The sequence below is a fragment of the Furipterus horrens genome, unplaced genomic scaffold (assembly GCF_987537825.1).
Source record: "Furipterus horrens unplaced genomic scaffold, mFurHor1.1.pri manual_scaffold_11, whole genome shotgun sequence".
NCBI lineage: Eukaryota > Metazoa > Chordata > Mammalia > Chiroptera > Furipteridae > Furipterus > Furipterus horrens.
Genome location: NW_028327181.1, coordinates 89,081,160 through 89,102,956, shown reverse-complemented (window position 1 = coordinate 89,102,956; position 21,797 = coordinate 89,081,160). Strand labels below are relative to the sequence as shown.

The following is a 21,797-nucleotide window of genomic DNA, read 5'->3' as shown; positions in this document are numbered from 1 at the left end:
GAGGAAGCGCGGCGGGGAGGGGAGGTGGGGGTGTGTCGGAAGGCGGTGGCCGCAGGGGTTTTATAATCCGCAGAGCGGGCGGGCGCTGCGCGGGAGACGGGACAGCACCGCCGCCGCACACCACTCCATGGGGGTCGCGTCGGGCCCTCGGGGACCAGGGCCGCGGCCGCTGCTCCAGCTGCTGCTGCTGCTTCTGCTGCTGCTGCCGCTGCCGGGCGCCCTGGCGCTGGACCCAGAGCTGCAGCCGGGAGAATTTACTGCCGACGAGGCCGGGGCGCAGCTCTTCGTGCAGAGCTTCAACCCTAAGGCCGAGCAGGTGCTGTACCAGAGCACGGTCGCCAGCTGGGCGCACGACACCAACATCACCGAGGAGAACGCGCGGCGCCAGGTGGGCACTCGGGCCCGGGGCGGGGGCGGGGCCCAGGCGCCCAATCACAAGCTTGCGGCCGGCGGTGGGGGGCGGGGAGTCACTGCAGGGCGCGTGCCCCCCCCCCCCACCAGGGGGCCAGAGGCGACAGGGTGGGGCCCGCGAGCTTCCCCCACTCCCCCCACTCCCCTCACTCCCACCGCGCCCCAGCAGACTGGAGGTGGGCCGCCTAGCGCGGGGCTGGGCGCATGGTCCGTGCCAGTACAGGAGCCGAACGGGTGAGGCTGGCCCCACTGAGACCCCGTTCCCTCAGGTGGCAGCGCCCACGGATGACCTCGGACTGGGTCAGCGGCCGTCTTCGCTAAGGGTGTCCGCTGTGCTCCGCGCTGTCGTCGTCTCTGGACGCAACCCTCCCCTCTCTCACTGTTTCTGTCGCTGTTCCTCCCCCTGCTTCTCTTCTGGCCCCAATTTCTGCTCCACCGCTCCCCTGAGGCAGAGTCCCCAGTTCCTGACCCCAGGGCCCAGGGAGAGGAAGTGATGCTCCCAGAAGCCCCAGTTTCCAGGAGCCGGTGACCTTCCGCCCCTCTCCCAGTACCATGGCCTCCCCATGTACACCTCCCTGCCTTCCCGGTGCTCACAGGAGGAAGCATCCCTACTCAACCAAGAGTTCGCAGAGGTCTGGGGCCAGAAGGCCAAGGAACTGTACGACCCATTCTGGCAGAACTTCACCGACCCAATACTGCGAAGGGTCCTCAGCGGCGTGCGCATTCTGGGCCCTGCCAACCTGCCCCTGGAGAAGCGGCAGCAGGTGGGCCTGGTGGACTTGAGGGTAGAGGCAGAAGTGGCCAGGGTGCCTCCCAATGCCCAGCTGAGGTGGGGGCGGGGGGAGCCTGGGAGGAAGGGACCCTGGGATCTGCAGCCTAAGCATAGGATGCCTTCCTGAGCATTGAACTGTCTTGGAGATGTGATGGGAAGTTATGTTAAAGCAAAATGAAGGAAGCAGTAAAAGACGAAACAGGGGTTTTCAGAATGTCTTTATAGGCCAGTTTGGTGTATGAGGCTTCCGTAGAAAGACTGAGGTCAGAAGGCGTCAAAGCCAGAGGAGTGGGTGGGATTTGCCCTCACTTTGAGGTGGGAGCCGACCCCTAACTCTCAGGACACTTGTCTCCACCTCCACCAGCTGCTTCTATTGGACAGGGGTCCTGTGTACTACTGATCGGAAGTGGTCCTGGTGCCATTGAGTGGCCTGTCCCCTCTCTGGGCCTTCTTTTCCATCTAGCAGAAAGAGGAGGGGGTGGCCAGGTCAGCCTGGAGCTGCTCGTCACTAACACATTCTCAACTCTAATTTTCTAGTACAACTCTCTGCTGAGCAACATGAACAGGATCTTCTCCACTGTCAAGGTCTGCTTCCCTCACAGGAATGACTCCTGCGGGTCCCTCGACCCAGGTATGACCCTGTCGCTACAGTATCTCTCTGCTGGGGTTTTTAGCCCTTCTCATCATCCTGAACCCAGGAGGATGACCAGTGGAGAGAGTGGGTAAACCCAACGACATTGACCTCCAACCGGGGCTGGACTGTCAGGTGCCCCCACCCCCTGCTTTTCCTGACAAACCGACTTTCAGAATCTCTAGACCCCGAACCACTCCCACCCCTACGTGTACTTTGACCTCTCCCATTGCCACTAGCCTTCCCCCTGATGGCATTGAGTTTTTCCCCTTTTAGGGGTCCTCTCAGTCTAAGAAAGAGCCCTCCACAGGCCTTAGGCCTTCCTTATGCTTATACCCTTCCCCTCTCTCTCCACACCCCACCCCCATTTACTAGGCAGCCTTGAGGTCAGCCACTCCATCCAATGTGCCACGAAGGGTCTGTCTGGGTTTCAGTCTCTGGATGTCCTCTGTGTGTCAACCACCATAGATCATTTCCCTGGAGACAAGGGCCTTGACTGGGTGCTTGCTTCATCTAGCTCCCAGCCCCATCCCATCCATCTTATAGGTTGCCCTTGGCTTTGGGGATATCATGATGTCGAGGAAGCAGGTGGAAATAGAGAGGACCAATGTGGGAGCTCTGATGAAGGCTGATGCCAGCTTCAGCACAGAAGTCTTCTAACTGACCCTGCTCACTTGTGTCTCAGACCTCATGCATATCCTGGCTGTCTCGCGAAACTACGGCCTGCTGCTCTATGTCTGGGAGGGCTGGCATAATGTCGTGGGCATCCCACTGAAACCCCTGTTCGAGGAATTCATTGCCCTCAGTAATGAGGCCCACAAGCAAGATGGTGAGCATGCCCCACCCCTGCCCCCACCCCACCGTTGTGTGGGTGCTGTTCTGCCCAACTTGCAAGGTGCTCTCCCCATCCACTGCCTACACTGAGCCCCAACCTCTGAGGCAGACAGAGTAGCTGTTGGGATGACTCCATTCACTGGCCAAAGCTCACACAGACGGTGGATGGCAGGACCAGGCTGGAGCCCCACCTGCCTTCCACCAGGATGCTATCTTGCCCTCATGCCATCCCTCCTGCCCGCCCCTCCTGGCACCCCTCCCCTCCCTACCATTCATCTTTGCCTCTTGGCTCTCCAGGATCTAGTTAGCTGGAGTTCAACCCCTAGTTAGAAAAATGTAGACCATCAACCCCAAAGTCATCCCTTGCATTAGCTGTCAGGTACACAGGCCCTCAGCCAGGAGAATGGCAAAGTGGCAGCTGGGAGGCAGAGGTGCCAGGGCCTCCAGCCTGAGCTGCACCCCAACACCACCCCCTGCTAGGCTTCTCAGACACAGGGGACTACTGGCGCTCCTGGTATGAGGCGCCCACCTTCGTGGAAGACCTGGAGCACCTCTACCATCAGTTAGAGCCCCTCTACCTGAACCTCCATGCCTACGTCCGCCGCATGCTGCACCATCGCTATGGGGACAGATACATCAACCTCAGGGGACCCATCCCTGCTCACCTGCTGGGTAAGGACCTGACTTTGACCCCACACACCCCAGGGATCATCCTTATCATATCTCACATTTCAGAGCACTGCACTATTCCCTGCCACACGTGTGAGCCTGTGTAATTTGCCCAATACTATCTCATGATCATTCCTGCTTTCCAGATGGGAATCCTGAGGTTTAGGGCACCACATGTGACTTGGTGGAGTGCAGTGAGCTAGTGAAAGGCAGAGATAGGAGTCACAATGAAGGCTTTGACTCCAGGCCCAGCAGAGGAGATCATAGTACATGGCTCAGGAAGCCATCCCTGTGGCCCTGCCTCAGGCTCGGAAGGCAGGGATCCCAGCACTATCAGAAGGGGCCCCAACAGCCTCGCCTGGGCTCCTGCTTGGCTTCTGCCAGCCCCAGGGCACACAGAGCACTTGGGACTGTGAGTGGGACCGATGGGGAGATTCCTGGCCTCCTGGCCTCAGCCCCAAGACCCAGCTGCTGTGGGCCCAGGTGCTTCTCAGTAACAATGGGGACATAGGCACTGGTTCGGCAGGGAGCTTAAGTTCTTCGGCTTCCCTCCTTTGTCTAGGGGACATGTGGGCCCAGAGCTGGGACAACATCTACGACATGGTGGTGCCTTTCCCTGACAAGCCCAATCTTGACGTTACCGATACTATGGTACAGAAGGTAAGCTCAGGGTCTGCTAGGGTGTGGGTGGCAAGAGGGAAACAGGGAGAGGAGTGGGGAGGGGTCGTGTGAAGGAGACAGGTCAAGTAGGGACCTCAGCCCTCCCTCTCTACAGAGAAGCAACCTGAAGTGTGTGTATAAGTGAAGAGCTGGGCTGTATGTCCTCAGTGAGGTGCCAGCTCCTCTCTCCAGGTCCCCACTGGAGGGGTGTGAGGAGTCCACTTTGCTTATCCATTGTGGTTATAAGGGCCTCACCTCTGAATGGGGAGGCTCTGCAGAGCTGAGATGCTCCCCATGGGCTGGGAACTGACCTGTGTGGGGGCCCCAGGGTAGCTGCAGCGAGCTTCCAGCAGCCGGCCCCTGATCTGTACTGCACCCCGCCACCAGGGCTGGAACGCCACGCACATGTTCCGGGTGGCCGAGGAATTCTTCACCTCCCTGGGGCTTCTGCCCATGCCTCCTGAGTTCTGGGCAGAGTCCATGCTGGAGAAGCCAAACGATGGGCGCGAGGTGGTCTGCCACGCCTCGGCCTGGGACTTCTACAACAGGAAAGACTTCAGGTCTAGACCCGGGACCACAAGGGTTTGAGGGCTCCGGGAAGGACAGGCAGCCTGGGCCCAGACAAGGCCATCCCCAGGTCTGCCTTTACCACAGCCCCAACACTGGCTGGGGGGCTGATCTATTCCAGAGCTGCTGTTGGGCCACCTTCCTTCGGCAGCTTTGACAGGTCATCAGCTCTGTACCTTGGAAAGATGTGGGCTGGAGCAGGGCAAAGGATCTGCATGCTTCCACCAGCTCCTCAAGGCCAGGACAGTACTCTCCCCATGCTCTGGACCCTGCCCTGCCCTGTCCTTGACCCTCACCCTCGCCTTCTCCCTGCCCCAGGATCAAGCAGTGCACACGGGTCGCTATGGACCAGCTGTCCACGGTGCACCATGAGATGGGCCACATTCAGTACTACCTGCAGTACAAGGACCAGCCTGTCTCCCTGCGCCAAGGGGCCAACCCTGGTTTCCACGAGGCCATCGGGGACGTGCTGGCACTCTCTGTCTCCACTCCGGCACACCTGCACAAAATTGGCCTGCTGGACGAAGTTGTCAATGACACAGGTATGGGGGATGTGGAGGACCCCTCCCAGCCCCACCCAGCCCCACCCCATCCCATAGCAGGGCTCCGCTGGCCCCTGCTCCCAACTGCCCTTCTCGTTTCTGCCTCACTGCCCCAGGTCAGGCAGGTTTGGGGATCCACCTGGTGCCTCACAGCCACCCTGCATCCCAACTCAGCACTGCCCAAGGACCCGCTGCCAAGCAGGGCCCCATGGTCTCGAAGGCTGGCCTTCCTTCTCTGCGGCTGCCCAGCCACCCCTCCCACTGGCTCCTCCCCAGGCCCACCTGATCCTAGCTAGACTCCCTTTTCTCCTCTGACATCTCTTTTCTCATCTCCCAACAGAAAGCGACATCAATTTCTTGTTAAAGATGGCACTGGAAAAAATCGCCTTCCTGCCCTTTGGCTACCTGGTGGACCAGTGGCGCTGGGGGGTCTTCAGTGGGCGCACACCGCCTTCCCGCTACAACTTTGACTGGTGGTATCTTCGGTGAGTAAACAGGATAAAGAAGAACCTGATCCCAAACGCCCCACCCCCACCCTCCGGGCAAGCAGGAGCCTCCTGCCACCACCAGTCCCAGTCTCCTCGCTGACATCAGTCCCAGTCTCCCCTCTGACAGCATCTCCATCCTTTTCCCCACTGCTTTCTTCTTTCCTGCCCCAAACTCCCTCCTCCAGCAATTCTCCCCCAGCTCACCAGGATGGCGGGCAGCCTGCTTAGCAGCCTTCTCTGCAAAAGCTACGTCAGCCCATGTGTAATACTTGGGTGCTAAGATCATTTAACCACCCTCTTTTAGAACCAAGTACCAGGGCATCTGTCCTCCAGTTGTCCGAAATGAAACCCACTTTGATGCCGGAGCTAAGTTTCATGTCCCGCACATGACACCGTACATCAGGTACTGTCTCACCACCCAGCTCTGCCACACCTTTATCCCCTTCCCTCTACTCCTGTGATTCTGCCCCCGCCCCCCATCTGCAGGACTCATCCCCACATTCTTCTCTGGAATTCAATTGAGCCTCTCTCCTGAGCCAGGCTCGGTTCTCCCCAGGCAGCCCCTGGTCCAGCCTCTGCCCTGTGGGAAGCTCGGTGGTGCTTGGGCAAGGGACCCCCACCAGCCCCCTTAATGCCCACCCTGTGCCTACAGGTACTTTGTGAGTTTTATCCTGCAGTTCCAGTTCCACCAAGCCCTGTGCAAGGAGGCAGGCCACCAGGGCCCCCTGCACCAGTGTGACATCTACCAGTCCACCAAGGCGGGGGACATGCTCCGGTGTGTGAGAGGAAATGGAGGGCAAGTTGGGGTGGAGGAGGTGAGGGGAGAGGCTGGAAGGGTTTGCAGGAAGGCCACTGGCTGCTCCAGTGGGGGCACCACAGGGCCACCCTGATGGGGTATCTTCCCTGACCCCTTCTTTCTCTCTCTCATCAAGTATTTATTGAGTGGGCCCAGAGCTGAGGCCCCAGAGGCAGCTGGCACGGGGCAAGATGAACATCCCTTTCCCCCTTCGTAGAGCTCCTCAGTCCCAGAGCCTTAATGCCACTGTTCTTGGGGGTGGGGGGCGGCAGGAGCGGTCAGAGAGGTAGCTCAGGTGAGCCAGTCGTGAACACCGGCCTGAGTCCCCTGTGTCCACGTTGCCCGCTCTGCCTGTCAGGGAGGTGTTGCGGGCAGGCTCCTCGCGGCCCTGGCAGGAGGTGCTGAAGGATATGATCGGCTCAGATGCCCTGGATGCTCAGCCGCTGCTCAACTACTTCCAGCCGCTCAGCCAGTGGCTGCAGGAGCAGAACCAGCAGAACGGCGAGGTCCTGGGCTGGCCAGAATATCAGTGGCAGCCACCGATGCCCAACAATTACCCGCAGAATGTTGGTAAAGCTCTGAGTGAGGGTGGGGAGGACCCGAAGGCACATTCTGGGCTCAATTCTGGGCTCTGAACCCCAGGCCTCCAGGCCAGTTCCTAGTCAGCTTCTCCCACTGGGCCCCCGTACCCATCTCTGCAGGGCCAGGCCACCCCTTCGCTCGTCAGCAGGGCCCTGGGGTGGGGATTGGGCTGTCTTTTCCCCAGCATTCTAGAAAGGGTGTGGCCAGATCTGAGGCCCCTCGAGGCAGGCTGACTGTTCACACTGCTCTATGAGGTCACACTTGAGGTTCCGCTCTTATTGGCCAGGGGGCGGTGACTGTGGAGCTCTTCTCTCCTGGGGCCATGGGCCAAGGTTGGGCTGCTCCAGGACTGCCCAGCCTCTTCTTCTTCTTCCTGCTCTGCTGCGGGCACCCCCTGCTGGTCCCCAGCCAGAAGGTCACCCACCAGGTGACAATCAACCATGGAACAACCAGCCAGGCAACAACCAGAAACCAGATAACAACTCATCAGGCAACAACCAGCAGCCAGACAACCCAGAGCCCAAGGGGGACCAGTAGGGAGATGGGGCAGGGCCTTGAGGGGGCAGGGAGGAAGTGGGGGAAGGTAGGGGTGAGTCAGGGGGACGGCGACTCAGGCCGGTCGCAGGAGAGGGCAAGGGGAAGCCTGTCTGTTTCCCTCCACTCTGTCCCACAGTTCTGGTGACCGATGAGGTGACGGCTAGCAATTTTTTGGAGGAATATGATGAGAAAACCCAGGTGGTGTGGAATGAATATGCAGAGGCCAACTGGAACTACAACACCAACATCAGCACAGAGACCAGCAAGATCCTGGTAGGGGCCCACCCCACGCCCGCACTGGTGCATGCACACAGACACGTGCACAGCACACACATGTGCCCCTCCACCCAGGGGCCAACCCTCCAAAACTGGAGGCAGAGCAGGCCGCCCCCCACTCCTGTGTCACCTCGGTGCAGGAAGGCTCTCAGAATTTGTGAAAAATCCAGATGGAATATTTAAAATAATCCTCATCGTCAGGTTTGGGTGGGGATATATTCAATGTCTAAACAAGTTGTCTCTCATTAACCATCAATCTGTTGTTAGTGAAGGAATAATTTGTTTTCAGGTAAGTGAGGCTGAAGTCCATTTTTAAGAAGATTGAAAGCCTCTGTTTGCCACCATAGCCAGGGCTACCCTTCCCTCCAACCCCATTCCCCACCTTTGTGGGGAGCACAGATTGTGCCAAGGTGAGCCACGGGGAACTAATATTTCCTGAAGACCACTGTGCTCTGGCCACTGTTCCTTGGCACTTTACATCTGCTGCTTCACTTATTCCTCAGCAGCCTTGCAGAACCCATGGTCATAGTCCCATTTCGCAGATGGGGCCCTGGGGCTCAGAGCAGCCAGCCACAGTGCTAACACTGAGCGGCCTCCATCCTAACAGCCTGTAAGATGCGCGGGAGGGGCTTCCCTTCCCTCCCCTGCCAGAGTGTGTCTGAGGGCATCTGTTGAGGCGCATGGACTGCATCCAGGACATTGTAGACAGTCCAGGTCGAAGAGGGTCTTTATAGGCAAAGGCAACAACCTGATTAAAACTGCCCTCTTCACTGTCACCCCCAGTCCCGTTGGCTAACCCCCAAGGCACCTCCTCCTCAGGAGCCTCTCCAAAGCTCCCGAGGCTCACAACATGGTCCCCCCCTCCCACCCACCCCCCGTGCCTTCAGCTGCAGAAGAACACACAGATGGCAAACCACACCTTGGAGTACGGCACCCGGGCCAAGCGGTTTGACGTGACCTACTTCCAAAACACCACCATGAAGCGGATGATACTCAAGATTCGGAACCTAGAGAGGGCAGCGCTGCCTGAAGAGGAGCTGGAGAAGGTGTGTGGCTTGTGGGAGAGCAGGACTGGAGGGTCCAAGGTCAGGAACAGGTCCCAGCTTGGGGGAATGAGCCCAGTATGGGTTCTGGCTTCATGCTGCTGTCTGTCCTGATTTATCAAGCTGTGACACCTGCCATGTCAACACGCATCTACAGCATTACTGAGAAGGCGGTGTCTTTGGAAACATGCTGCCCCCAGGTCCACAGCCCCCACCCCCATGGCGATGGTGCTGGGGTGGAGCAGGTGGCAAAGAGGAGTGGCTCAGATGGCCTCTCCTCCTCCTCCTGCAGTATAACCAGATCCTGCTGGACATGGAGACCATTTACAGCGTGTCCTCTGTGTGCCATGCCAACGGCACCTGCCTGCATCTGGAGCCTGGTGAGCAAAATGGGGAAGAAGGAGGAGGAGCTGGAGGAGGGGGGCGGTCGGCACAGGGTGAGGGGTGCTGGCCTAGGACAAGGGGTTTAGGCACTGCTGACGCGGTGCTTCTCTGCCACCACTTAGAACCAGCACTGGTTTCCTCTCCGGCCTCCTGTGGGTCTGCCCACCTGCTCCCTCTAGGATCTCCCGTTCTCTCTTCTCCACGTACTCTGCCCTTAAGAGCAGCAGGGACCTCCAATTCATCTTTTTAGGACGTGGGCTCCCAAATCAGGACAGGAACTCTAGGCCCCTCCCCTCCATGCTTCTTTCTTGATCCTGTTCACGACTTCCCTACCTTCCCTGGCCACTCCCTTGTCCTCCGGACACTGCCATGGTCCAGACTGTTCCCCACTGCACTCCCTCAACTGCCACTTCCTCCTGGAAAGAGGGGACTGACTATTTCCTGTCCCTTCTCTTGCCACACTGGTGGGCCCCCCTGTCCTCTCCCCTTTGAAAGAGCTCACCCTTGATACCCAAGTACCTGTACACAGATAGATACACCTCCTCCTCCCTCCCAACCCACGCTTCCCAGGGTTGGGGAGCCAGAGGAATCTCCACCCAGAAATAGACTCTTCCTGGCCCTCTGCCCAATTCCCACATTAGAACAATGACAAATAGAAGGGAAATGGAAAATAAACAAGAGAGAGAAACAGTTTTCGTGGGACAGGGTTTGGCCTACGGGTTGTGTACGTGGGTATGCACGCAAAGTGTTGGGGGGGCCCTCGCACATGCGCGTGTGCGCACGCATGTGGTGTGTGTGTCTGCGTATGTGTTTACGTGTGTTTACGGAGAAGAGCATTAAAGGCAATGTAGCCTTCATCCTCCTCCCCTCCAATCAATTAGCCTCTTAACCCAGGGCTGGGCCATCAGGTCGCTGCCATAGTAAAAATAAGAAACACCCACAGAAACAACACGTACATCAGCAGAGGACAAATGCGAAATTCTCAAAATACAACTTTTTCCAAATGAATTTGAATGTCCTTTCTCTGTGAAAAGTAGTTATCATGTAGCATGTCAGGTGATGCAGTGCAGACGAACCCACAGCCCTGAGTGCTGTCTGAAGTCGCCAGCTCGGGCCAGGGTAGGAAGGGAACCGACACACGAGCTCACACCATCCTCAGCCCAGCTCGGTGGCGTGGGCGGCAGCTCCGTGTGACCCATATCAAGGAGGTCTCACACGTAGGACCTTTGACAGGACACAGACCCAGGACTTCTGGCTCCCTGATGACGCGATTCTTTTATTCAATCCAGTTCGATTCCAGTTTGTGAAAGACACCCTATGTCCTGTGGGGACATAGAAATGAATGAGGGACACTCCCCACTTTATAACTAGGGAAAGAGGGGTCCCATGACTTGCAAGGTAATTTTAGGGCCCATGAGAGACTAAAACGAAAACTAAGGTCTTGTGACCTCCAGGCCATGCCTCCCAGGCAGGGGCCCGGCTCAGCCACTTCCTGGCTGGGAACCCAGTTGTGTCCCCTAACTGCTCGTGTGAAAAGAAGCACATTGAAATCCTGCATGGCGGCCGTGCAGCGCCACCCTGTAGGCCACAGAGAGAGGACACCTGCTTTCTCCCGATTCCCTAGACTTGCTGCCCGTGCAGTTTTATTGCAGCTCTGAACTTCTGTGACTGAGCTCCCCTTAGAAGGAAGTGGCAGGTGGGCCGAGGGCTGGGGGCTCAAGCCAGTCAACCCCCCTCCCCCGCCCCCCCAGATATTACGACTCTCATGGCCACATCCCGGAAATATGATGATCTTTTATGGGCATGGAAGACCTGGCGAGACAAGGTGGGAATATCCATCCTCCCTCTTTTCCCGAGTTATGTGGAACTCTCCAACAAGGCTGCCCGGCTCAATGGTGAGTCCCTCATGCCAATATCACTGGCTTTCTTGTCCCAGCCCCTCAGAGAGGTCCTCAGAGACCCTAAGCCCGGCAAGAGGGAGGTCCCTGGAGGAGGTGGTGGTAGTGAGCTGCTCAGGGGATGGTCAGGTGTTCAAAGAGCCTGGCTGTGTCCCCTCTGCAGGCTATGTAGACACAGGGGACTCGTGGAGATCTATGTATGAGATGCCAACCCTGGAGCAAGATCTGGAGCAGCTCTTCCAGGAGCTTCAGCCACTCTACCTGAACCTGCATGCCTATGTGCGCCGGGCCCTGTACCACCACTACGGACCCCAGCGCATCAACCTGGAGGGCCCCATTCCGGCCCATCTGCTGGGTAAGGGCAGGCGCTGGGCCTTTCGGTGGAGATGAAGGCAGGTGCCAGCACGAGGGAGGGCGGGGCCAGCACTGGCCAGAGAGCAGAGGGCAGATGGCACTTCTATCTGGGACAGGGAAGAAACATGAGCCTGGAGAGAATCTTGCCACGGCTGCAGTGGGGTGGGGGCTAGGGGTGGGAAGAAGAGCCCCTCTTGGCATTTGGTGCCACATTTGCTACAGGTCCCCATGGTACAAGTCACCCTGGATGGGACAGTGGGGAGAGTTCATAATCTTGCCACAGGGAGCCCACAGCACACATCACAGCTCAAGGCAGTATGATACGGAGGGTGAGGAAGAGGCTGTGGGTGGGAACTGAGGCCTATCCGAGGGGTGACATGCAAGCGAAGCCTTGAAAGTTGAGAGGTTCTGACAGATGGGAAAGTAGGGGCAGAGAAGGGAAGGGCAGGCACAGCGTTAAGTCTAAGGGAGTTAGGAGACCAGAGAAGAACATTGAGAGTATAGATCCACCTCAACTTTTGAACCCTATTTTTTCAGGGCTTGTAAATTAAAATGCCTGAACACATGGAATAGGCAGTGAAAGACGATAAGGGATGGTAGGGACCAGAGATGAGTGGAGGCTACCAGGTTCCTGTCTCTGTTGGAACACTTTACTGTGAGCAGAAATGCCAGATGGGGCCACAGATTATTTATAAATCATGAACAAGACCCCAGAAGCTGGTCTGGCTTTGGGTCTAGCTCCCACTCAACCCAAGAGGGTCTTTGCAGCCCAGGAGGCCTGTCCTTGACCCCTCTCTGGTGAGACCAAAGGACATTAGCTCAATAGCGGAAACACAGACCTTGGGAGGGGAAGCCATGTGTCCAGGTGACTTGGGGGGCTAGGGCAGAGCTGGGCTTAGAACTCAGGCCCTGGGATCAGAGGGCCAGGCAATGGCTCCCTCACACCCTCTCTTTTTCACTCACTCATTCTAATCTCACTGCTTTGTACTTCAGACTCCACCTGATGTCACTTGAAGCTTAATCTCCTTTGGCTCTGAAAGATTCTCTACTCCAAATCTATTTCTGGACCTTTCCACTCATTCTGAATATCTTCCTTTTCTCCAGTCCTGGAGAACTGGGCTCCTGCCATGTCCCAAGTGCAAAGGCACCAACCTCTCCTGAAGGCGGGTGAGACCACATAAACCAGCCTCAGGCACCGTGGAGGGGACGCAGTAGTGGCTGGTCAGGAGCATAGCCTGACTCCCTGCCCCCTCGCTTAGGAGCCACGGGCCTTGGGCGGGTTACTTAATTCTCAGGAAGTGGTAGCCACATGCACGTTGATGTCCCAGGGACCCGAAGCCTCTGCATTTGTACACAGCTGCTAGTCACACTGGTCTCCACTGCTCGGGGACCATCTTGACTCCCTGATGGCCAGGAAGTCTCCCCTGTGAGCCAGAAAAGTAGTGACCTTGTGGGCTGGATATGCAGGCTGAAGACAATGTATGTAAAATGCTCAGCACAGTTTGTAAACAGTAGGTGCTCAAGAGAGATGTTATGATCAGTAGGACTGGGATCTGATTCCCCCTCCCTGCATGATGGTGCTGAGCCTAAGAAGTAACGCCTATCTCTCCTGTCCACCATTTCTTCCCCTGCCTGCCTTCAGGAAACATGTGGGCACAGACCTGGGCCAACATCTATGACTTGGTGGTCCCCTTCCCTTCAGCCCCCAAGATGGATGCCACAGAGGCCATGATAAAGCAGGTTTGCACCTGTCCTCTCCTGATGCTCTTGCTCCTCCAGGGGGGCCCCAGGGCACAGGGGAGCAGAGGCCCCACCCTGGGAGCCAGTTCCTTCCCTCCAGCTTGGCCCTCTCCCAGTACTCTCCCCACCTGCGACACACAGTCTGTCCCCACAGTCCCCAGTTTGGTTAGAGCTCCCTCTGTTTGCAGGGCTGGACCCCCAGAAGGATGTTTGAGGAAGCAAACAATTTCTTCACCTCCTTGGGGCTCCTGCCTGTGCCCCCCGAGTTCTGGAACAAGTCGATGCTGGAGAAGCCAAATGATGGGCGGGAGGTGGTGTGCCATGCCTCTGCCTGGGACTTCTACAATGGCAAGGACTTCAGGTTTGTCCAGGTGGCAGCCAGGGGACTTTATCCTGAGCCCTTGGCAAGGGGGTGAGCCAAGTAAAGGCTCCACTGCTGTTCCCTCTCAGCTAGAGAAAGCAAAAACTGGTGCAGGGGCCAGGGTTGGGATGGAAGGTCAAGAGTATGGGTCCTGGCCTCAGCTTGGCCACTGGCTTTTGGCAGGAGAAACTCATATACCAGGTGAGGGTCTTTCCAAATGCCAGCCAGGTCTGCCAGCCTGGTCAGTCGTCAGTGCTCAAGATCCTAGTACCGGATGTGAGCACTGTGTGAGCTGTCCAGCCTTCTCACTCAGGATGGCCCCTGCATATAGCAGGGTGCATGTGCCTTGACACAGGGAGACACACGAGGACAGGGTGACCTGGCACATGGGTGACAGAGGCTCAGAAGGTGTCTTCATCCGAAGATAATGTTTCAGTTACCTGTTGCTACGTAACAAACCACCCCAGCCCTTGGTGGTATAAAACGTGACTTTATGGGTCAGGCGACAGAGTGGAAATGGCTTGTCCCTGCTCTGCAATGGCGGAGATCTCAGCTAGGATAGCTCTGATGGCTGGAGATGTCTGGGATAGCTGGGAGCTGGTGGGTCATTTCTCTCTCCATGCTAGCTTGGGCTTCCTCAGAGTATGGCGATCAGGTGGTGAGCTTTCTTACCTGGTAGCTGGCATCCCCAAAGTGGAAACAGAAACAGCCAGTCTCTTAAAGGTGAAGTCCAAAAAGAGCACAGAGTCGCTTCTGCCAGATTTCGTTGGCTAAAGCATGGCCAACCTAGATTAAAGAGAAGGGAAAGAAGACCCCACTTCTTGGGAGGGAGAGTGGCAAAAATGATGTGTGACAGTGAATGAAGTGTCTCTTAAGAGAAAAGGGAACACAGAGAGCCTTGGAGCAAGCCAGACTGGGTTCATAGGCTCACTGGCCTTTGGCCTTTCCTTCAACGGCAAGAGGGCTACAGCTGTCAGGCTGGGCATAGAGAATCAAGGGGGTGCGAGCTCTTTTGTGGAGGGGGGGGTTGTGGACTAACCCGAGCCTCAGAATGCTGGGCAGTTCTTCTCCTTCCTGATAGAATGGCAGAAAAATGGGGTCAACTGACCTCAAAGGCTCTGCTTAGATCCGGGAGAGAACTTTGCTGGTTCACAAAAGACAATGAGGCAAGATGGAGAGAAAGGTGGAACCTCTGGCTTGAATGGCTCTGCAGACGTCACTTCAGTCCTGACTGAATATGTTTGCTGGTGTCGGGCGCATGGGATGCAGTACAGCTCAGACACTGGTGTTTCCTTCAGGAAGCCTATGTCTTGGGATAGCCAAAAGATGCACAAGAAACCATAGGAACCACATTCCAGAAAGTACTGCACTGACCATAAAGGAGTGTCTCAATGCCTCTAGAGCACGTACTTTGCACAGTCGGAAAGCGACATGGCCACGTGGGCTGGAGTTATTCAGAAGAGTTGGAGGCAGAGGAATGGCCTGACTCTAGGGGCTTCTAAGCCCCAGATTCCTTCCTCCTCGGACTCACTCCACATCTCCTTCTGGTTTTCTTTCCCATAATGCTGTGTTGCCTGCTCACAGCAGCGATGGGGATCTGCTCTATACACAGTACAGACAGCAGGCCCCTTTGCCTCAGGGCTCCTCACTGTCCCTTTCCACACCCTCTCTCTCTCCCCATGTTCCCAGGATCAAGCAGTGCACCACTGTGAGCATGGAGGACCTGGTGGTGGCCCACCACGAAATGGGCCACATACAGTATTTCATGCAGTACAAGAACTTGCCTGTGACCTTCCGGGAGGGTGCCAACCCTGGGTTTCACGAAGCCATTGGGGACGTGCTTGCCCTCTCGGTGTCTACCCCTAAGCACCTACACACCATCAACCTGTTGAGTAGCGATGGTGGTAGCTACGGTGAGAGAAGAATGGGAGATCCTGGTGGGCAGAGGGACCAGGAAGGGGCAACAAGCTTGGGATGTCGGGACAGGGGACCAAATGGCCCACAGGCAGAGGTTGGGACAGAGCAATGGGGAATAATGGGGCCACCGGCAGACTGAGCCGAGAGAATGGAACCCACAGACCACCCAAGAGGCAGGTCACAGGAGCCAAAGAGGTGCAGCTCACTCCTCCCCTCTCCACCCATTACACACCCATCCCCGCCAAGCTGCTGGGACATGGCAGGAGGCAGCTGTGGGTCTGACACAGGCTCCCTTCCCTTGGCAGAGCAAGATATCAACTTTCTGATGAAGATAGCCCTCGACAAGATCGCCTTTATCCCCTTCAGCTACCTCGTTGACCAGTGGCGCTGGAGGGTATTTGATGGAAGCATCACCAAGGAGAACTACAACCAGGAGTGGTGGAGCCTCAGGTTGTAGAACATTCTTGTGGGGTTGTTGGAGGTGGGCTCCATGGGTTTCTGTGTGTGCCTCTGTGTGTGTGTGTGCGTGTGTGTGTGCGTACACATGGTAAGTGTGCCTGTGTCTGTTCTAGAGCATCTGAGTGTGTGTGTGTGTACATGTGCACATGGGTCTTTATGTGTAAGTGACGGGGTAGGTAGGGGAGATTGCGCCCATCACGCCAGAGTCTGGAAGGTGCAATGTAGCCCCAGGGGCAGGGACCACATTTCAAGTCAAAAATGCCAGCCCTCCCTGGCTTTTCCCCTCAGACGCTTTCTCTAGCCTGTCTTTCACCTTGACAGGCTGAAGTATCAGGGCGTCTGCCCACCAGTGGCCAGGTCTCAAGGTGACTTTGACCCAGGAGCCAAGTTCCACATTGCTTCAAATGTGCCTTATATCAGGTAACAAGGGACAGGGAGGAGGCCGTTCAGTGTTTCAGCTGCTGTCACTGCTGTGCGTGGTCAGGGTGACCAGGCGGGAGGAGGCGGGGAACACCTGGCTGCACTGCACACTGCGCCTGAGCCGCTCACCTGCAGCCAAGGCTGACCGTCGCTTCGCTTTTTTGATATGACGGGAGCTTCTATGCTGCAGACAGTTGAAAAAAGAAACTCTGCTATAATCAGCTGATGGTTGTAAGACCTTGGTTGAGTTGTTAACATATTAACCATGACCTATGGCTAGATTATGACCTGAGTGAGCCCTGTCACTCATTTTTGTTTTTGTTTTTTCTTTTCTTAACAAGATTGTGATTCCTTTACTATACATATTGAACATATTGTCTGTGATATAATTTGAGTTGTACCTGGAAGACCTTGTATGCACTGAAACCAGGATGAGAGACCCAGTTAGATTGGGAGGCTGTGTCAGACAGAACTGGGTTCAAATCTTGTCTCCACTCCTTTTATTCGTTAAGCATATTCCTCAATGTCTATATCATTTCCTCACCTGTGAAAACCCATGTCACAGGATTGTTGCAAAAGTAACTCCTGAGCATCCGATCTAATACATAGCAGGCTTGGGAAGTGGCGGCCATAACCCACCATGATTAAATCTCTCTCTGAAATGATGTGTATGAACACACTGGTGCCATGAGCCACGCGGCTGGAGCGTGAAGGTGTCCGGTGCAGCCCGTTCCCTCTACGTGCTACCAGCTAAGGGGGGACTTGCAGGATGTGGAGTCCTCCCGGGAGATAGGAGTCTGGAAGGCCTCACGGGGGGTTCCAGGTGACCCTCGGCTGCAGCTAGCCCAGGCCACCCATGAGTCAAGGCACAGAGGGCAGCAAGGGCTGTGGCTCCATCCAGCCTTTGCCTCCTATGGTCCCCGAAAGCCCAAGGACAGAGGGCCCACTGGTACCCAGCATGACGTCAGCACATAGTCAAGGTCTAATAAATAAGTGTGGGGCAGGTGAATTGTGTCCCTGAGGGTCAACGAAGGGAAAGAAAGCCTGCTCAGATGCTCCAAAGAGCAGCAGTGGGCAGGGGACGAAGGAGAATCAAGGACACCTGGGAACAGGCCTGACCTTGACAGTGTGCCAGGATGACCCGCAGAGAGAGCCTCTTACCCGCCTTCTTGACTGGTTGCCAGGCTTCCAAGCTGGCATTCACTTTTCACACAGAAGCCAGGCCCACGTGGTGGTTAGCTTTAAAGCTTAGCCTAGATAATTCTCTATGCAGGGGTGGGCAAAGGAGGCTCATTTCCCAATTCTGACCAGCAGCCTTGGCAAAGCACTTTTAGGAAACACCAGGGAAGTCAGTGGCACATGGCTTGTACCCAGCATTCAAAGTGGGAGGCCTGTGCTGTTTGTTTGGGACACTCAAAACTGCTGACTTAGAGGTGGCTCCGGCCTTGACCAGCAGATTTCTACCAGGGAATCCCTGCTGCTCTGGGATCACGGAGATCACTGGGCTGGCTTCCCTGCCCGGGTAGCCCTGACAGATAGATGGGGCAATGCCTGGCCTCTACTTGCACATACCCCAGGGAGAGAGACCTCACTGTCTCTAAAGCAGCCTGCCAAAGCTTTGAAGGGCTCCGCCCTGATCCTTCTCCCCCTTGAGGGACCCCGGAGCTGCTCAGCATAGATCCTCTTGAGATGTGGAGAGAGCATCGAGGGTGGGAGGTGTGGAAGGGAGCCTGGATGACCCTGAAGGCCTGGGTGGGGCCACCCTGACTTCCTGGCTGCAGTGGGAGGCTGAGGCAGCAGGGGCTGGGGCACAGGCTCCTCACCAGCCCCCAAGCCATGCCTCCTTCCCCTCCAGGTACTTCGTGGGCTTCATCATCCAGTTCCAGTTCCACGAGGCCCTGTGTCGGGCGGCTGGCCACAAGGGTCCCCTGCACCAGTGTGACATCTACCAGTCCAAGGAAGCAGGGAAGCGCCTGGCGTGAGTCTTCCCTGGCCTGCCTTTGACTGTTTGCCACCCTCTGGCCCCTCTGCCTTGAGGAGCCCCATGGGGCTCTTTTGGGAACACCTGCCTTTTTGGTTCTCGGGCTGGAAACTCCCAGGTGGATCCTATGCTGAGTCATGAGGAGCCCTGTCCAGGAGGAAACTAGAGTCTGCTGGACTCAGGCCACCCCTCCTCTAACCCTCTGTACCCCAAATCTTCCCAGGCCCTCCCAATCCCAAAGCGATGTCGAGACCGGGAGAGGGCATTTAGGCAGTGGTGTCAGGCTGAGGCAGGAGGGGCAGGGAGCCTCCCCACCTGCCTGTCTGACTCAGTTTCCCTTCTCTGGTGCTCCCCAGGGATGCCATGAAGCTGGGCTACAGTAAGCCATGGCCAGAGGCCATGAGGCTGATCACGGGCCAGCCCAACATGTCCGCCTCAGCCATGATGAACTACTTCAAGCCGCTGCTGAACTGGCTCCTCACGGAGAACGAGCGGCACGGGGAGAAGCTGGGCTGGCCTCAGTACAACTGGACGCCAGACTCCGGTACCACCCCGCCCCCGCCCCCGCCCCGGCCCCCAGCCGGCCCAGAGAGCTTCCTCGGGCCCGGCCCCTCCCCAGCTCAGACAGGTCGGAGTATGGCCACCAAGCGAGCGTAGGGAAGCCAGCGGAGACGCCCCCAGCCCTGCCCGCCACCCTGCCCACCGGCCCGCTCTCCTTGCTTCTCCCGACCAGCTCACTCGGAAGGCTCCTTCTCAGGCAACGGCCGAGTCAACTTCCTAGGCCTGAACCTAGAGGAGCAGCAGGCCCGAGTGGGCCAGTGGGTGCTGCTCTTCCTGGGCGTCACCCTTCTGGTGGCCACCTTGGGCCTCACCCAGCGGCTCTTCAGCATCCGCCACCACAGTCTCCACCGGCCCCACCGTGGGCCCCAGTTTGGCTCCGAAGTGGAACTGAGACACTCCTGAGATGACCGGGCCGTGATGGCCAGTTAGGGAGCGCCCACCACTGAGACACCAGGATAGGTGCCTGGGGTGGGCCGAAACCCGCCCCCCCTGCTCGGCCCAGGCAGCCCTCCTCCTCCTCCTGCCCTGTCCCCCAACCCCTTCCGCCTCCTGTCCTGGGCTGAGAATCCATCCTCCAGACCCAGAACCACACTGTGACCCCTGCTCCCTCATCCCTGGGCACCAGGCCACCTAACAAGGAACCCCCTCCCAGCCTTTCTGTGAATACAATTAAAGGTCCTGCCCTCCCATCTGACTCTGTGTCCCTCGCCGGGAAGCCAGGAACAGGGTCAGGGATGCTCGCCCGCCTCCTGGCAGCCAAGCGGGTCAACTCAATAGGCATCTTCATCCTCCTCCAAGAAGAGCCTGGGAAAATGCCCCAGAGCTCGGGCCGGGCACCACCCTGCAGCGCCCACGCCTGCCTTCCCTCCAGGCCAGGCAGCCGGCCAATGTCCTGCCTTGGCAGCCAGCCCCTGCCTGGCCCAGGCACCAGCCCAGGAGGACTCTGGGAAGCAGACATTCTGGACTTCCTGCCTCACATTTCCGTGTGCTCTGGGAGGTCCTACCTACCCCCAGCTGTTCCCATAGATGGCCAGGTCCCTCAGAGGGAAGGCCCCCCTTGGGGAAAGCACCCTGAGGCAGCAGAACTGGCCTCGTGGTCACCTCAAGCTCCTACCTGCACCAGCTCTGTGCCCACTTCCTTAAGTGGACAGAGCCACTTGAGTATTGCCCCCGGGACCCATAGCCAGGTCCCTGTGCCCCAGCTGGAGAGGGGCCCTGAATGCAGGAGCATGGCCCTCGCCTGTCCCCAGGACCCGCCCGCACCCCGAGCCTCCCCTTGGAGGGCCAGCAAGGGTTTGAGGGAGCATCATTTGAGTAACACATTTTTATAACTTTCAGCTACGTTTATTGTAGAAGGTTTGTAAAAACCAGGAAAACACGAGGAAAATAAAAGCCCTTTATACCAATACCAACAGCTAAGCACTGTTACCACGTTGGTGTATATGCCTTTCCAGCCCGTTCTCCCTCGGCACGCAGCTCGAATGGGATCGCGCTGCACTTAGTGTTGTGTATCCTCCTTCCATTTTCAGAGACGCAAGTGCCAAACCGAGAATCTGGCCAGATGGAAGTTGCTCAGTTTTCTGGGGCCAGAGGCTTCCGCTGCCTGCCCGGCCCCCTCTGTCTGGACGCTCGGCCCTGAGCCTCTTCCCAGCTTTGCTGATGCCTTGACCTCATCCAGGCGCAGCCCCTCATATCTGTCCCCCTACATCCTCTAGCCCACTTTTTGCTCCCCATCTTCAGCTGCCTTGTGTGTCTATGTTTACGTGCGCCCATGTCTGTGCATGTGTGTGTGTGTGTGTGTGTATGCCTCATGGAGACCTAGTTGTACAGGCCTGTTCCATGGGGCAGGATGTGGAGTTGAGGTTTCAGGGATATGCAAGAGGGTGGAAGTTTACAGTTACTTAGGACAATGGAATTTATAAACATATTCTCTAAATAATTCCAAGCCTGTCTCTCAATAGACTTCTTTAATTACCCTCTCCCTAGCCCGATGTTTTGAAAGCATTTTGTTTGCCAGACAAAGGTCGTTGTCACATTACCCCCTATCCTATCTCTGAACTGCAGAGGCTCATGCTGCCCATGAGAGCTCGGGGGCAGTGTGAGGAGGGCACCGGCATTCCACACACAAAGGCCTGAGCTGCAGAACGAGGGCAAAGAAACGTAACCGTGTGGTCCCCCCGACCCGCCGTAGCCACTAGGCCTTTTGAAATATTAAAGTTGTTCAGATTCCTGTCTCTGCCTCCTTGGGTGAAGGGGGAGAGGCCCAGTCTACCTGGAAGGTGGCAGAAGGAGAGGTGTTGACATCAGGAACACAGGCTATTCTAGCACTCAGACTATTGGTGGCCTCAAGTCTGAGCCTTTCCCCGTGCTGTGCCTGCCAAGCATCAGCTCCTGGGGGACTAGCTTTTTCTCACCTACAGGGGCCAAAGGAGGTTATGGTTTCTGGACAGGTTCTCTGATCTCCCCACTCCCCTCCCAACCCCCACACTTGATGGGTGAATGAATAATGGAAATGTAACTATATATATATATATATATATGTTACATATATATGTTACATGTATGTTACATATATATGTACACACACATACACATATATGTAATTCAGCCCTTAAAAAGAAGGAAATCTTGACATTTGATAGATGGACTTTGAGGACATTGTGGTTATAAGTCATGCAGAGAAAGACAAATACTGTATGATTTCATTTATATGTGGAATAAAAAAGAATCTTATACATATGGAGACAAAATTGGAGGTTGCCAGAAGTGGGAGGTGGGAGGGTGGGAGAAACGGGTGAAGGCGGGCAAAAGGCTTAAACTTCTTGTCAGAAGGTAAATAAGTCTTGGGGTGTAATGTGCATCATGGTGACTATGGTTCACAACCAAAACACTACTATGTTAAGTTTATCTACAT

At 56.6% G+C, this 21,797-nt stretch overlaps 1 protein-coding gene across 4 annotated transcripts; it reads left to right on the top strand.

The window, feature by feature from the left end:
• Positions 1 to 85: 85 nt before the first annotated feature.
• On the top strand, positions 86 to 20,563 carry ACE (angiotensin I converting enzyme). 4 transcript variants are annotated; one of them, XM_090292867.1, is made up of 25 exons: positions 86 to 388; positions 1,008 to 1,175; positions 1,721 to 1,814; positions 2,500 to 2,643; positions 3,129 to 3,320; positions 3,880 to 3,977; positions 4,365 to 4,537; positions 4,863 to 5,086; positions 5,427 to 5,571; positions 5,879 to 5,977; positions 6,227 to 6,349; positions 6,729 to 6,940; positions 7,626 to 7,762; positions 8,653 to 8,811; positions 9,101 to 9,188; positions 10,944 to 11,087; positions 11,254 to 11,445; positions 13,087 to 13,184; positions 13,373 to 13,545; positions 15,235 to 15,458; positions 15,768 to 15,912; positions 16,243 to 16,341; positions 18,197 to 18,319; positions 18,679 to 18,866; positions 20,413 to 20,563. In XM_090292867.1, the coding sequence occupies exons 1-25, from the start codon at positions 128 to 130 to the stop codon at positions 20,520 to 20,522; spliced, it is 3,813 nt and encodes a 1,270-aa protein (XP_090148993.1). In that variant the 5' UTR covers positions 86 to 127; the 3' UTR covers positions 20,523 to 20,563. The 4 variants fall into 4 exon arrangements, with proteins under 4 accessions (XP_090148993.1, XP_090148992.1, XP_090148994.1 ...); XM_090292866.1 differs by lacking the exon at positions 20,413 to 20,563 and adding an exon at positions 19,056 to 19,570; XM_090292868.1 differs by lacking the exons at positions 18,197 to 18,319; positions 18,679 to 18,866; positions 20,413 to 20,563 and having other exon boundaries at positions 15,829 to 15,912; positions 16,243 to 16,307.
• The last annotated feature ends 1,234 nt before the right edge of the window (positions 20,564 to 21,797 follow it).

Excerpts from the sequence above, each read along its gene's own strand:
- ACE (XM_090292866.1), top strand. The coding sequence starts at position 128 with ATGGGGGTCGCGTCGGGCCCTCGGGGACCAGGGCCGCGGCCGCTGCTC. Across the intron at positions 4,538-4,862 it reads TACAACAGGAAAGACTTCAG|GATCAAGCAGTGCACACGGG; the intron begins GTCTAGACCCGG and ends TCCCTGCCCCAG. Across the intron at positions 8,812-9,100 it reads CTGAAGAGGAGCTGGAGAAG|TATAACCAGATCCTGCTGGA; the intron begins GTGTGTGGCTTG and ends CTCCTCCTGCAG.